The following is a 13,775-nucleotide window of genomic DNA, read 5'->3' as shown; positions in this document are numbered from 1 at the left end:
GCCTCAGCCTCCTGAGTAGCTGGGATTACAGGCGCCCGCCACCATGCCCAGCTAATTTTTGTATTTTTAGTAGAGACAGGGTTTCACCATGTTGGTCAGGCTGGTCTCGAACCCCTGACCTCGTGATCCACCTGCCTCGGCCTCCCAAAGTGCTGGGATTACAGGCGTGAGCCACCGCGCCTGGCAGGTAACAATATTTTTATGGATGATTATGCAGTTTTAAAAATTCTATGTGATTTTTCCTTCTCAGCTTTATAAAAATTTACTTAAAATTTTCTACCATTAATTGACAATTTATAGCTTTATTGATGTTATAATTTATGAATATAATGTGGAATAATTCAAGCTGATTAACATGTTATCACCTGAAATACTTGTCATTTTTTGTGGTAAGAACATTTAAGATTCACTCACAGCAATTTTGAATGTACAATACGCTCTTATTAACTACATTCACCACATTGTGCATTGGATAATTGTTTTTGTAAATTTTCTAGTAACAGTTTAAATGAAAGATTTTGATAATAAGGTAACTTAACTTTAATGCAGGTGTTTATAGATTTATAGTGATGGATTATATAATAAGGATTCACCTCAATTTACAGTCTAATTTGGGAGTATTCTCTACATCAACATATTTAAATAACTTTACATAAATGTAATTTCAAAAAAGTTAGAAAGTTGACTTTTAAAATATGGAATGCAATGATTGCTAAATCAAAGGCAGCCTGGAGGTTCACAGTTGGAAGGACTGAAGGAATCAGGCTCCAGTTGCCTGTGGCCTTTACACAGATGCTTTTAGCTGTCTAATCTGTGGGAACTCGGAATTGCAATCAAATGACTTAACCAGAGGGCAGGGCTGAGCGTGACAGCGGCTCTACCTTGACCTGCGTGCTCAGGCGGGCCACTTCCGCCTTCAAGCTATCAGAAGTGACGTGCTCCTCCTCCACCAGGTGTTGGAGTTGCATCTTCTCATCCTTGAGAGCTTTAATTGCTTCTTTCAAAGACTGAGTCTGCTTCTCATAGTCTTGTGTTTTCAGTTCAAAACTTTTTTCAAGAAGCCTAGGCAGCAAAAGAAGAAAATAATTTAGAGCTGGGCACGGTGGCCCAAACCTGTAATCCCAGCACTTTGGGAGGCCAAGGCAGGAGGATCCCTTGAGCCCAGGAGTTCGAGACCAACCTGGGCAACAATAGAGACCCCCGTCTCCACTAAAAATACAAAAATTAGCCAGGTGTGGTGGCGCACGCCTGTAGTCCCAGCTACCCAGGAGGCTGAGGTAGATGAATTGCTTGAGCCCAGGAGGTCCAGGCTGCAGTGAGGTGAGATCGTGCCACTGCACTTCAACCTGGGTGACAGAGCGAGACCCTCCCCACAACACCCCCCACCCCCTAAAAAAGAAGAAAATAATTTAGAATTGTCTCTATGGTCTTTACTTTGAATTAGAATACATCATTTTGAAAACAAGAGGAGACAAGTTAATTAGAACCTACTGTGACAGTTCCAGCAGGTAATGGCCTTATTTTTAGCAAACTGTTTCCTCTTCCCTTAGGTTAAAGGCAACTTCTTACACCTCCTGATCTGAAAGTGTGGCTTTACAGTGATCACACACAGGGGACACTGGCTAGGGAGGCTGAACTTAAAAGACACACTGGGTGTTGAGGCACTGTATTCCCAACCCCCGGATTCCATGCAGTCCCCTGGAAGGGCCAGTTTCCTTCAGCAAGTACCTTGGCATGCTCTGCTAAGTCCTGGCTCCTTCCTCATTCCAAGCATCCTGCTGGGGGTTTGTTGATCCTAAACAACAGAGCGATCTGCTATGTCCAGGGGTCTAGCCCTTCAAAAATTCTAGAATAAATGGAGGCAAATCCATGTGCCCAAAAGTGCATGTAAATCCAACTGCTCTAGAAGGTTGCTCAATTAAAAATTTGATGATTAACTAAGAAAATAATTGAAAAGAGATACATAACCTAGACAAGCCCAAAACAGCCCACAGGGGCCCTGAAGCAGTGCCAGGAGCTTTATGAGTTTATTAAATCATTCTACCTGCTGAGCTGTCATTTCAGTTCCTTTTATAACTTGCTTTTATAGCACAAAGGGAAAAACTCTGAGAAAGAGAGCCACATTCCTAATAAATTTGTTTGATTTCTTTTTTATAGATTTTTTTTTTTGAGATGGAGTTTTGCTCTTTTACCCAGGCTGGAGTGCAGTGGCGCGATCTCAGCTCACTGCAACCTCCGCCCCCCGGGTTCAAGGGATTCTCCTGCCTCAGCCTCCTGAGTAGCTGGGATTATAAGGTGCCCATCACCACGCCCAGCTAATGTTTGTATTTTTAGTAGAGATGGGGTTTTGCCATGTTGGCCAGACTGGTCTCAAACTCCTGACCTCAGGTGATCCGCCCGCCTTGGCCTCCCAAAGTGCTGGGATTACAGGCGTGAGCCAGTACGCCTGGCCCAGAAGTCTTATGTAAAAAGAATTAGACCCACGGCCTGAGCTGGTCAGGAGGGTGCCCACAGACTGCAGGCCTCTTGGAGCCTCCTGAGAATTGTGACAGGGGCCAGGAATTCCCCACTTGGCTGACCAGGGACTAAACCAAGCTACAGATGAGTGCTAACAAGGAGACAGAACATGGGCCTAGAGAGGGTGAAGAGTTTTACTCCCTTCACTGGCCTGCCTTGCCCTGACCCAGTTAGGATTGCAAACAGCCCAAAATGACCTGGCCTCAGCCTGGCTCTCCAAGCCCCCTGCTTGAAATGATCGCTCCCAAGTGGTCCCTGCACGTGGACAGATGCCGAGAGCCGGGCTCTTCTCCTCACATTAAAAACTCATTGACAATTACATTTTTCTAGGTAAATGAGTTAATTAGACATATTTAAAAACTGATGGAGGATCATGAAACACTTCATATATTTGTTAACTCCTGGGGTGATTCTGTGATATTCCCTCCTCTCTTTAGAATCCTGCTTCCTCACCCAGACCCAGGCTGTCCTGCTCACTGCATGGGGAAGTTTTGTATCCTACTACCACAGGCAGCCCTGAGCTTCCTAGTCCCCAAAAGAGATGTGCCAAGAATGTTCCATCTCTTTCCAGGACCCTGCCATGCACCCCAACTTTGAGATCTAAAAACCTTTGACTCCTTAAGAGAAGAGAAGCCCAGATTAGAGTCTTTGGAGGTTAGCAAAGGGTTTGCTATTGAGATAGGAAAGGTGGGCTGGTACAGTACAAGGTCAGGCACCTGCATTAATTTCTGTGAGGTGCATTACTTACCTTATCTTTTGGGATAAAAGACAAACTAACAAGTATAATAGGTGGGGAAGGAAGGGAGGGAGGTTTATTTCTTAGGCAAGAATCTTAATTCTCGGATTTGGTGGAAGTTGAAGGTGGTGCCAGTCTCTGAATTTTGCACTGTCTTAGCAATAAAGCAAAAAAAAAGAAAAGAAAGAAAGAAAGAGAAAAGAAAGAAAAGGAGGAGAGGAAGGAGAGGAAGGGAAGGAAGGGAAAGAAGGAAGGAAGGGAAAGAAAAAGAAAGAAAGAAAGAAAGAAAAGAAAGAAAGAAAGAAAGAAAGAAAGAAAGAAAGAAAGAAAGAAAGAAAGAAAAGAAAGGAGAGAAAGAAGGAAAGAGAGAAAGGAAAAGAAAGAAAGAAAAGAAAGAAAGAAAGAGAGAAAAAGAAAGAAAGAAAGAAAGAAAGAAAGAAAGAAAGAAAGAAAGAAAGAAAGAAAAGAGAAAGAAATTAATTCCTAGTGGTACACTGTACCCACCCAGCAGAAGCTTTATGGACTACTCTAGAATGTGTTCAGTATCTGATAGTACACATTGTGGAACTTAGCTCTCATAAATCTCTAATCTCATTTCCTAAAAACAGTCACACCCCACTTTCTTGTATCTGTGTCTGCTATATGCAAACTGAGATGGAAAATATAAAACAGCACAGACAGAAGAAAGAAAGTAGCTTTAAGGCAAACTAGATTCCATACATTCTTTGCCGTTCTTCCTTTTGTACATCATCAAAGAGCTGTTTGGTGAGGTTGTCCATTTTTTCTGTAAAAAGAGAATGCTTTTTGAGATATGTCTGCCAAATCAATGCCTTGATTGTTTCATGTTATGTTTAAGAAAGTAAGAATGTCAGGACAATCATGTGATGTTTATTATTAACAGGACTTACAATGAGAGGATAGCTCATTTTTTATAAACAAGAAATACAGATGAGGGGGTTTCAAAATAATAATTCTCACAAATTTGTCAGGTTGGAATTATCAATAAATAGTTTCATTTATAGTACTTTTATTGGTCTGTTATTTATTAAAATAGATATATTGGCTTTGAGACAATGAATATTACTAAAAATAAATAGAAACCCTTTGGGAAGAAAATGGTCCATTTGTGACAAGGTTTCTCAGTCTTGGCACTATTGCTACTTTGGGCTGGATAATTCTTTGCTGTGGAGAGGGGGCTGTCCCATGCATTGCAGGATTTTGAACAGCATCCCTGGCTTCTACCCTCTAGAAGCCAGTAGCACCTCTGCTCCAGTTGTGACAACCCAAATTGTTTCCCGACATTGGCAAATGTCTGGGGGTGAGGTGGCAGCAAAGCTGAGAACCACTCATCTGTGATAACCAAGAAAATAATCAAGTGTCTGTCTTTATCTGGGGAAGAAGAAGTACAAAAAAGGCAGCTGTTAACACTGAAATACAAGAGTCGCAAACACAAAGTCTGCAGGCCGAGGGGCAGGACGTTCCATGGCTATGACAACCCCACATTCCCAACACACCCATATGCCACAGGGGCCATCACAATGGGAGAACGGCAGTGCAGCCCCTCAAACGGTGATGTCTCTATTTGCAATGAGCTGACATCTCATCCTTGAGCTCTACCTCACCTCTGAGCCCCGCCCCAGAAGGAGTCCTCGGGGTGCAGCGTCAATAGCAATTCTCCAAATCACTTTTTTTTTAAGCCAACGGTTTAATAGTTTGTCTAACGTAGTGCCAAATGTTTCTGAATCAAAATGACTGCTTCAGAATGTTGTAAGGCAGCCAGGAAATACTGGGGAAAATGCTCAAGCTTTAATTTAGAAGCAACATGTTTGATATAACTTCAATTTTCAATTAACCAAAAGCATTGGCTTTAATTCTGGTGGTTACCACCTTAGGCCATTTGCAGACGGGCTAAAGAAGCTGCTCGAATGTGATTTACTTCTCAAGAGGAACGGGATTATGTCCATGTTGTTAGAATCTCAAAAAGGGGAGACACATTTCATAGCATCCCTGGGTCTTAGGTCACAAGCATAGGTAAAGGTTGGTGCTATTCACAAAACACTGTTTGCCATGCCGGGGGAGGCGCACAGGATAAACAGTTTATAAATATTACGTTGAAAGTTTTCATGGACTTTTTGGAAGAGGATGTAAAATTACTCACACAAACATAACATGGTCTCAGAAACATAATTTTCAGGTTATATTCCTGAGAATTTAAATGCCCTTGTGGGAAATTCTATTTGAAATTAGGGGGGAAACCCCAAAACAACCACCCAAGAGGAGTGTGCTGTAATAAAAAGCGTGGAGATGAGGAAACCCTTTCCTAACTCAGGTTCAAGGTTTACTCCCGGAACTCTGACTTGCTCCTGTTCATCTCTGACATTCAGATGGCTTCTGTGCCCACACCATCAGCCCTACAGAGACAGGGTGGAGGTCACGCAGCACCTGGAACGGGAGGGCACGGCCTGCTCCTCGTCAGCGCCTGCACAGCCTTTCCTGCCCCACTGCCCTGGTGTCAGGCTGTTTACTCCCTCTTCACCAACATTCGCTCCTCCCACTCTCCGCCCTGAACTCCCAGGGCTCTGCGCTCCTCTGGGTCCCATCGTATCCACCATTTGCCAGGCTGGAGGTGCGTGTAGAATCCCCAGGCCTGAACCCTTGTGTTCCTGCTGCCCCCACGCTGGAGCTCAAGGAAGAGATCCCCAGGCAAGATCACTGAGAGTGGCGATTTAAACTCTCTGGTCAGGGACCACCAGAGGCTCTGTCGCCTGTTGCCTTTACTGGGATATAGCAAGTACTGTCAAGTTGAATTTGAGCTGGAAAGCTAAGCGTAGCTAGGCTAAGCGTAGCTCTTCCACACCCCTAAAGGAAGTGATACCTACTGGTTCCAGGGTCTGCCCTTCATTCAGGGCAGGACAGTAGCAGAGGACATGGGTGTCACTTAGGCTAAGTAACTCTGACAGATCTGAATTTTTTCTGCAAATCTTTGATGAGCACCAAACATGACCGCAGCATTACTCTGACTATATATCAGGATTACCATAAAGGTTTTCTAAAATTACAGATATCTGAACCACCTCTGACACCACCACACACCCATGCACACACACAGACACACACACACCCATTTCCTGATGCAAAAGCTCTGGGCTCATGGTCCGACCGTCTGTACTTGGCAAAGGGCCCAGGAGGTTCTGAGGCACAGAGAGCAAATGCTGTGCTGTCTGACAAAAGATGGAAATAAAATAGACGAATCTGTAGGGCAAAGTTACCACGACTTAAATATGGCTATTCCTTGTGAGCAAAAATTGTCTCACTAAACTAAGTGTACATCAGAGACCCCTGGTTCTAAAACTGGTCAACCCCAGTATTGTTTACTGAGTGACTAAATCAGTGAATGTCTGGATTTGTGCCCCCCGAGCTTTACCTTTTAACTCTTCAGTCTTCTCTTGAAGCTTCAGCTGTATTTGTTCTTTCTGTGTTTCCAGTTCTGAATTACGCTTCTGAAGCTTTGCCAATTTCTAGCAGAGGGAAGGGGGAAAAGCAAACTTTTTTGAAAACCTCACTTCAAGTTGTCACCATTGCCTTTCTTGGCAAAAAGATGTATATTCTTAAATTAGTTTATTTTTTCTCAGCTCCTGTCCACAGATAACAGTTAGCACCAGCCCACTGTAAGACGCTGCCATTAGTTTCACATGCAATAGCGCAACATGACTTCAAAGGTGACACTATTCCCGACCTGGCCCGCAATGACTGGAACAAGGAGAAAGGACACATCCAAGGGTTTCTCAATGTCAAGGACATATCTCTTCCTTTTGCAGAGCTTCTCAATAGCCAGGGGACTTTATATATCAAATACGCTATGATTACGCAGTTGATGGCGTAAAGGGGATTCACACTTTGCAACTGTTATGACTCAGGAAGGAAGTGTGAGCACAGCAGGATTCCTATCATTTCAACTTCTCCTGGTAAAGTGTCTGCTGGGCTGGCAGCAGGCCCCGTGGTGCTGACTGATGGTGATTGGCAGCTGGCGATGCCCACGGCAGCAGTGTTGGTGCACCCAGCACCGGGTCATGGGGAGGGCAAAGGGATGTCTTCTGGGCCTCCAAGCCCCCCACCCTGGGTGCTAGGACTTTGAAAATGCAGCAGAGGCCAGGCACGGTGGTTCACACCTATAATCCCTGCACTTTGGGAGGCCAAGTGGGGGTGGATCAATGGAGGTCAGGAGTTTGAGACCAGCTTGGCCAACATGATGAAACCCCACCTCTACCAAAAATACAAAAAATTAGCCAGGCATCGTGGCGCATGCCTGTAATCCCAGCTACTCGGGAGGCTGAGGAAGGAGAATTGCTTGAACCCGGGAGGTGGAGGTTGCAGTGAGCCGAGATCGCGCCATTGCACTCCAGCCTGGATGACAGAGCAAGACTCCATCTAAAAAAAAAAAAAATGCAGCAGAGTGGATGGTAATAAAGGTCACCTTCTTGGAACACACTAGCTCACACTTTTGCAGGAACTCACCATAGGCATTTGGCTAAATTATTTCATCTGACCATTTTATTCTCACAACAATTCTGTCAATCTCTTTTTGTTATTCTCATTTTATATAGGAGGAAACTAAAATTCATTATGGTAGGCATTTGGCTAAAGTATTTCATCTGATGATTTTATTCTCATGACAATTCTGTCAGTCCTTTTTTGTTATTCTTATTTTTTTATATGAAGAAACTAAAATTCAGAGAGGGTAAGGGACTTTAGCCAAGGCTGCCCAGCCAGACAAAGGCAAGATTTGAATCTAGGGCAAGTGGTTTTTATGCTGACTGCTCTTTTCACTACACCAGAGATGAAAACCCTACCCTAGCTTTGCATCGCTGTTCAGGGGAAGACATTTCCAGGGCACAGACCCTAAGGACAAGTGATAGGAAACCAAGGTCATCCTGGAAGAAAGGGAAGCAGCCAGCCAGGGCTTTTTGGGCCTGTCATCATTTTGCAAAACTTGAAAGAAAGAGAAAAAACCTATGTTGCATTTCTCTCATTATTAACCTCCTCCCTTCCCCTAGACTCTAATCCTCTGATCTCGCTTTTCCTAAAAGGTAGGCTCCCTTTGGTAATGGAAGTTGATAGCAAAATCTGATTTGCTCTGCAGAAATCCACTTCATAGGAAAAGCCTGCAGCACTCATCTTTTCCACACAGAGTCCGCGTATTTCCATCCCTTCTCACACGCCCGCAGCTGACCTCTTCCATGGCATCCCTGTATCTCTTTCCCTTCTCCTCGTAATTTCGCCTGTGAGTGGCTGCTCTTTCTAGTTCTGCTTCCAGCTTCTGAATCTTTTCCACATCCCCAGCTCGAAGAGCAGCCAGGCTGGTCAGCTTCTCCACCAGCCCATGGTTTTCTTTGTTCTAGAGAAAAGAAAATTCAGATGTTTAGAGGTTTATTCAAACAAAGATGCTGTTCCATTTAATTCTCATAGCCTTTGACACAGCATCCAAATTTGAGAGGTTGCTTTACACTGATCACACTTATCACTGCACTGACATTTGTTAGCATCTTCTTTGTAGCGAAACAATATGGCAGATCTTGCTGGGTACACATCTTCCCAAACTGGTGGCTATTTTAATGTGGGAAGTTTCCAATTCTGGCGAACCAGGACAACCCTAGTGTTATGAACTGTGCCACCCCAAAATTCATTTGTTGAAGTCCTGACCCCTGAATTTAGGAATATCGCTGTTTTGAACAAAGGGTCTTTAAAGAGGAAATTAAGGTAAAACCAGCCCTCAGGGTGAGCCCTAGTCCAATAAGATTAGCGTCCTTAGAAGAAAAGGGGATTAAGACACAGACACAGGCATGGAGGGAAGATCATGTGCAGACAGAGGGAGGTGGTAGCCATCTACAAGCTAAGGAGAGAGGCCTCAGAAGAAACCAACCCTGCCAAAACCTGGATATGGGACCTCCAGCCTCCAAAACTGTAAGACAGTAAGTTTCTGTTGTTTAAGCCACCCAGTCAGTGATACTTTGCTATGACAGTCTTAGCAAACTAACACACCTAGGACAGAGCTCAGGCAGCGTCGGGACTCCCACCAGGCATTGCTCCTGGCCGGCCGCGGCTATTTTTAAGTGCTATTCTGCACAAGCTGTGTAGCATGCAGGCTTGTTACACAACAGCACAATGAGGGAAACCCCACCAGACGCCACGTCTATTTGTTCACCCACTCACCCTTTCATTCAGGACCCCTATGATACAGCTTAAGGCTAAGTTTAAAGCTCACCTTAGGAGAGCCTCAGGATTAGTGGAGACAGGCCTGGGAGTGAGTTTTACAGATCTGGACACTGTGTGTTCCATAGCCCTCCCCACCAGCTGAGAGCATATGGATGTTTCTTTTCTTTTCTTTTTTTTTTTTGTTTGTTTTTTGAGATGGAGTCTCGCTCTCTGTTGCCCAGGCTGGAGTGCAGTGGTGCTATCTCAGCTCACTGCAAGCTCCGCCTCCCGGGTTCACGCCATTCTCCTGCCTCGGCCTCCTGAGTAGCTGGGACTACAGGCGCCCGCCACCATGCCCAGCTAATTTCTTATATTTTTAGTAGAGACGGGGTTTCACCATGTTAGCCAGGATGGTCTCGATCTCCTGACCTCATGATCTACCTGCCTCAGCCTCCCAAAGTGCTGGGATTACAGGCGTGAGCCACCGCGCCCAGCTGGATGTTTCTTTTCTTTCGTTTTTTCTGAGATGGAGTTTTGCTCTTGTTGCCCAGGCTGGAGTGCAGTGGCGCCTTCTTGGCCTACCGCAACCTCTGCCTCCTGGGTTCAAGAGATTCTCTTGCGTCAGCCTCCAGAGTAGCTGGGATTACAGGCATGCATCACCATGCCTGGCTAATTTTGTATTTTTAGTAGAGACGGGATTTTGCAATGTTGGTCAGGCTGGTCTCGAAGTCCCAACCTCAGGTGATCCACCCCCCACGGCCTACCAAAGTGCTGGGATTACAGGTGTGAGCCACCATGCCCGGCCTTGGATGTTTCTTTTCATACCAGTGGGAATGATATGGGGAATCTTCCCAAACTAGGCAGGGCTGCAGCTAGACCCTAAGGCACCTGTGGGAAAATTAGAAATGGCAGCTCCTCCGAGCTGATGTCATCTCAATGCAGCACGCTTGGCATGAGGACAGCATCTTTGAGCAAATTAGGAGGTACCTTTGCCTCAAGGCAACACAGCTTCACACAGGGACACCTGCCTTGGCAAGTGGAGCCAGGCTGGATCTCAGCCCCACCTGCCCTCTGAGGTAGGCACACTTGTGCAGTATACAACCTACACCACCATAGCAACCCTTTACAGTATACTTCTGTTTCCTAGCTCAGGTGGTCCACGTAAACTGAACCTCCTAACATGGGCATAAATTTTAACAACACAGCTAAGGAACTGCTCCAGAACAAACTACAGCCATGTAAGAAAAAGTAAATGTAAAAGACGCACTATGAGCACCTACCTGATCTTCCAGTTTTTTCTGCAAACACTGGACCCTGTAAGTAAGCTGAATATTAAGCACGAATCGTCGGATACTCTGGAATCTGCGTCTGGCCAGCCACGCCCGTGCGTATTTCTGCAGGATCACAGCCTTGTGTTCCTCTAGCATCTTTAAAACAAGATTTTGTGAAACATAAACTGGATCCCAACTGCTTCTCTAACCAACTCCTCCAACACTGGAAGATGCAACTACTACAGTGTAGAAAATGAGTTTCTTCTTGTCAACCGGCAGAGCCATATTACACCTAGACTTTTCAAACAATAACCAAATCCTACCTGTAGCAAGTGTGTATGAATAGACACCCTCATTCTAGAACCCCCTGTCTCCAGGAAGGTCTTTATGCGGAAAAACAGTCTTACTATTGTTGGTAAAAAAATGGTATGATAAACCGGTGTCCCAAGAAATTGGTCTCTGCCATAACTTTTTTTCTTTTTCTTTTTTTTTTTTTTTTTGGAGAGACTAGTTATTTCAAAAAGATACCTGTCATATTCCACATCAAAACAGTTGCACTAGGGCCGTGCCTATGGCTCACACTGTAATCCCAGTGCTTTGGGAGGCCCAGGAGGGAAGATCGCTTGAGGCCAGGAGTTCAAGACCAGCCTAGGCAACATAGCAATACCTCATCTTTACAAAAAAATTTTAAAAATTAGCCAGGTGTAGTGGCACGTACCTGTAGTCCTAGCTACTCAGGAGGCTGAGGCATGAGGATCCCTTTAGCCCAGGAGCTCAAGACCAGCCTTGGCAACATAGAGACTCATTCTCTACAAAAAAAAAAAGAAAAAAAGAAAAACTAGCTGGGCATGGTGGCTCATGCCTGTGGTCCCAGATACTCAGGAGGCCGAGATGGGAGGATTGCTTGAACCTGGGAGGCTGAGGCTGCAGTGAGCCATGATTGTGCCACTGCACTCTAGCCTGGGCAGCTGAGTGAGACCTTGTTTCAAAAATAAATAAATAAATAAATAAATTTTTTAAAAAAGGTGATTCCAGGAGTTAGCCAGAACGAAACCCCCCAAAATATACTGTTCAGGTTTTCAGCTTTAAAGTATCTTTGGACAACTTTATTTTTTCATCAGAAGTGACCAAATTAAGATTGTGAAATCTCTGAGACCAAACTTTTGTCCTATCTCAACCCCTTTCCCATCCACTCACAGGATGGATCATGCACCCCTTATGTTGAAGTGAACACTTCTTGCTCTCCTGCCTCCTTGAAAGAAAGAAAATTATTTTTTTGCCATATGAAACTCATCTCATCACCCTTTTCTGAGTCTAAAGCTGCTGCCTCTAAAAGAGCCATCTCATTGTGCTTTGTATTAGTCAGTACTGGAGAAATCTTGAATAGCTTGTGTAGAAAACTTGTTCAATTTTATATTACTTTGAATTTGTTTCTTTGGAGTTGGACACCCTGGACATCCCATCTGGCTGTGAGAGCTCTGTACAGTCTGTGGGGTGGCAGTGTGCTAATCTTTTTTTTTCTTTTTTTTTTTTGAGACGGAGTCTCGCTCTGTCGCCCAGGCTGGAGTGCAGTGGCGCAATCTCGGCTCACTGCAAGCTCCGCCTCCCAGGTTCACGCCATTCTCCTGCCTCAGCCTCCTGAGTAGCTGGGACTACAGGTGCCCGCCACCACACCCGGCTAATGTTTTGTATTTTTAGTAGAGACGGGGTTTCATTGTGTTAGCCAGGATGGTCTCGATCTCCTGACCTCATGATCCACTCGCCTCAGCCTCCCAAAGTGCTGGGATTACAGGTGTGAGCCACCGCGCCCAGCCAGTGTGCTGATCTTTTAAAGTTTCTCTCCCCAACCCAGTCACTGCTTTAGGTGAGGTCTGTTAGGTGTACATCCTGTCTGTTAGGTGCACATTATTGGCTTAAAATGTACTTTCCTTTGGTGTGGTCTCTTTGGGGCCAACTGGGAGAAAGAGAAACCAACAGTGCAACTGGTGTGTGTGTGTGTGTGTGTGTGTGACAGGGCCAACAGTGCAACTGGTGTGTGTGTGTCTGTGTGTGTGAGACAGGGTCTCTCTCTGTCGCCCATGCAGGCTGGAGTGTACTGGCATGATCATAGCTCACTGCAGCCTCAAACTCCTGGGCTCAAGGAACCCTCTCATTTCAGCTGCCTGAGTAGTTGGGACTACAGGCATGAGCCACAGCACCTGGAAGAATCTCCTTTCTGGCTTGGCTGAGACTTTGTACAAAGTGAGGTTGCCCATAGTGGAGTCTTTCCCTGGGCCCTGTTTTGTTCTCAGTAAGGAAGGCCCGTACACCCTCCCTTCCTCTAGACAGAGGTTGGCCTTACCTTTCGATACCTCCTCCTTGCCAGGAATCCTCGGGTGTAGGCCTGCATGGTGATGGTGGCCATGCGAATCAGCTGATACAGGCTGCGAACAAGATACCCACGGCAGTGCTTCTGAATGATTATGGCTGCCCAGGCTTCTTTTAAGGCCACTGCAGTAATAGCTTTCCTTGGTTAACAAGGATGAAGAGTGAGTCTGTTATCCATAGAGCATCAACTTCCATAACAGAGGTGCACGCTTGGCTAGCATGTGTTTATAAGGAAGGTTCAAATATTTTGCACCTCTCCACATTAAACTCTGTGGGTGGTTTATTCTAATGCCTACTTGAGGCCAGTCCCCAGTTCCCTGTCCTTGAGGAACCACATGGGAACTTTCACCCTTCTTTTCATTCAGGCCAGTCGATTCACCTCCTCTCAGGTACCCACAGAGACCATGATGAGACTGTGCACTGGCTCTGCACTTGCTCATTCATGTACTATTTACATATCCCCCAAGGCTGCTTTCATGACACAGCAGCAGGACTGCAAGCCCCCAATGCCTTAAACAGTTATCATCTGGTCCTTTACAGAAAAAGTTTGCTGCCCCTGTCTAAATGACTAGAGGTGAAGATAATGTCCTTACCTTTAGAGTTTACAACCTCATGTACAGAAAAACTAACAAATGGACAAGAAAGAGGAAAAATAAAATACCACCTAACTAGATCTGTAAGTGAGAGGGGAA

At 45.2% G+C, this 13,775-nt stretch overlaps 1 protein-coding gene across 7 annotated transcripts in view; it reads right to left on the bottom strand.

Annotated features, from left to right (window-relative positions):
* Window positions 1-13,775, bottom strand: part of MYO5C (myosin VC) — a 110,353-nt gene that overhangs the window by 46,019 nt on the left and 50,559 nt on the right. For 6 of the 7 annotated variants that reach the window (XR_008657810.2, XM_055279167.2, XM_055279169.2 and 3 more), the window contains exons 20-25: window positions 13,058-13,223; window positions 10,726-10,872; window positions 8,484-8,648; window positions 6,678-6,771; window positions 3,974-4,037; window positions 882-1,062 (exon numbers count right to left, since the gene is read on the bottom strand). Coding sequence is in view for 6 of the 7 variants with exons in the window: in XM_055279167.2 (XP_055135142.2) it covers window positions 882-1,062; window positions 3,974-4,037; window positions 6,678-6,771; window positions 8,484-8,648; window positions 10,726-10,872; window positions 13,058-13,223 (817 nt within the window). In the remaining variant the exon portion in view is untranslated. The remainder of the gene's footprint in view (window positions 1-881; window positions 1,063-3,973; window positions 4,038-6,677; window positions 6,772-8,483; window positions 8,649-10,725; window positions 10,873-13,057; window positions 13,224-13,775) is intronic. The other variant, XM_055279168.2, reaches the window with a different exon arrangement.

This window comes from Symphalangus syndactylus, chromosome 5 (genome assembly GCF_028878055.3).
Source record: "Symphalangus syndactylus isolate Jambi chromosome 5, NHGRI_mSymSyn1-v2.1_pri, whole genome shotgun sequence".
In the NCBI taxonomy this organism is placed as follows: Eukaryota; Metazoa; Chordata; class Mammalia; order Primates; family Hylobatidae; genus Symphalangus; species Symphalangus syndactylus.
The sequence above is the reverse complement of the archived record's forward strand: the minus strand, read 5'-3'. Positions and strand labels throughout refer to the sequence as shown.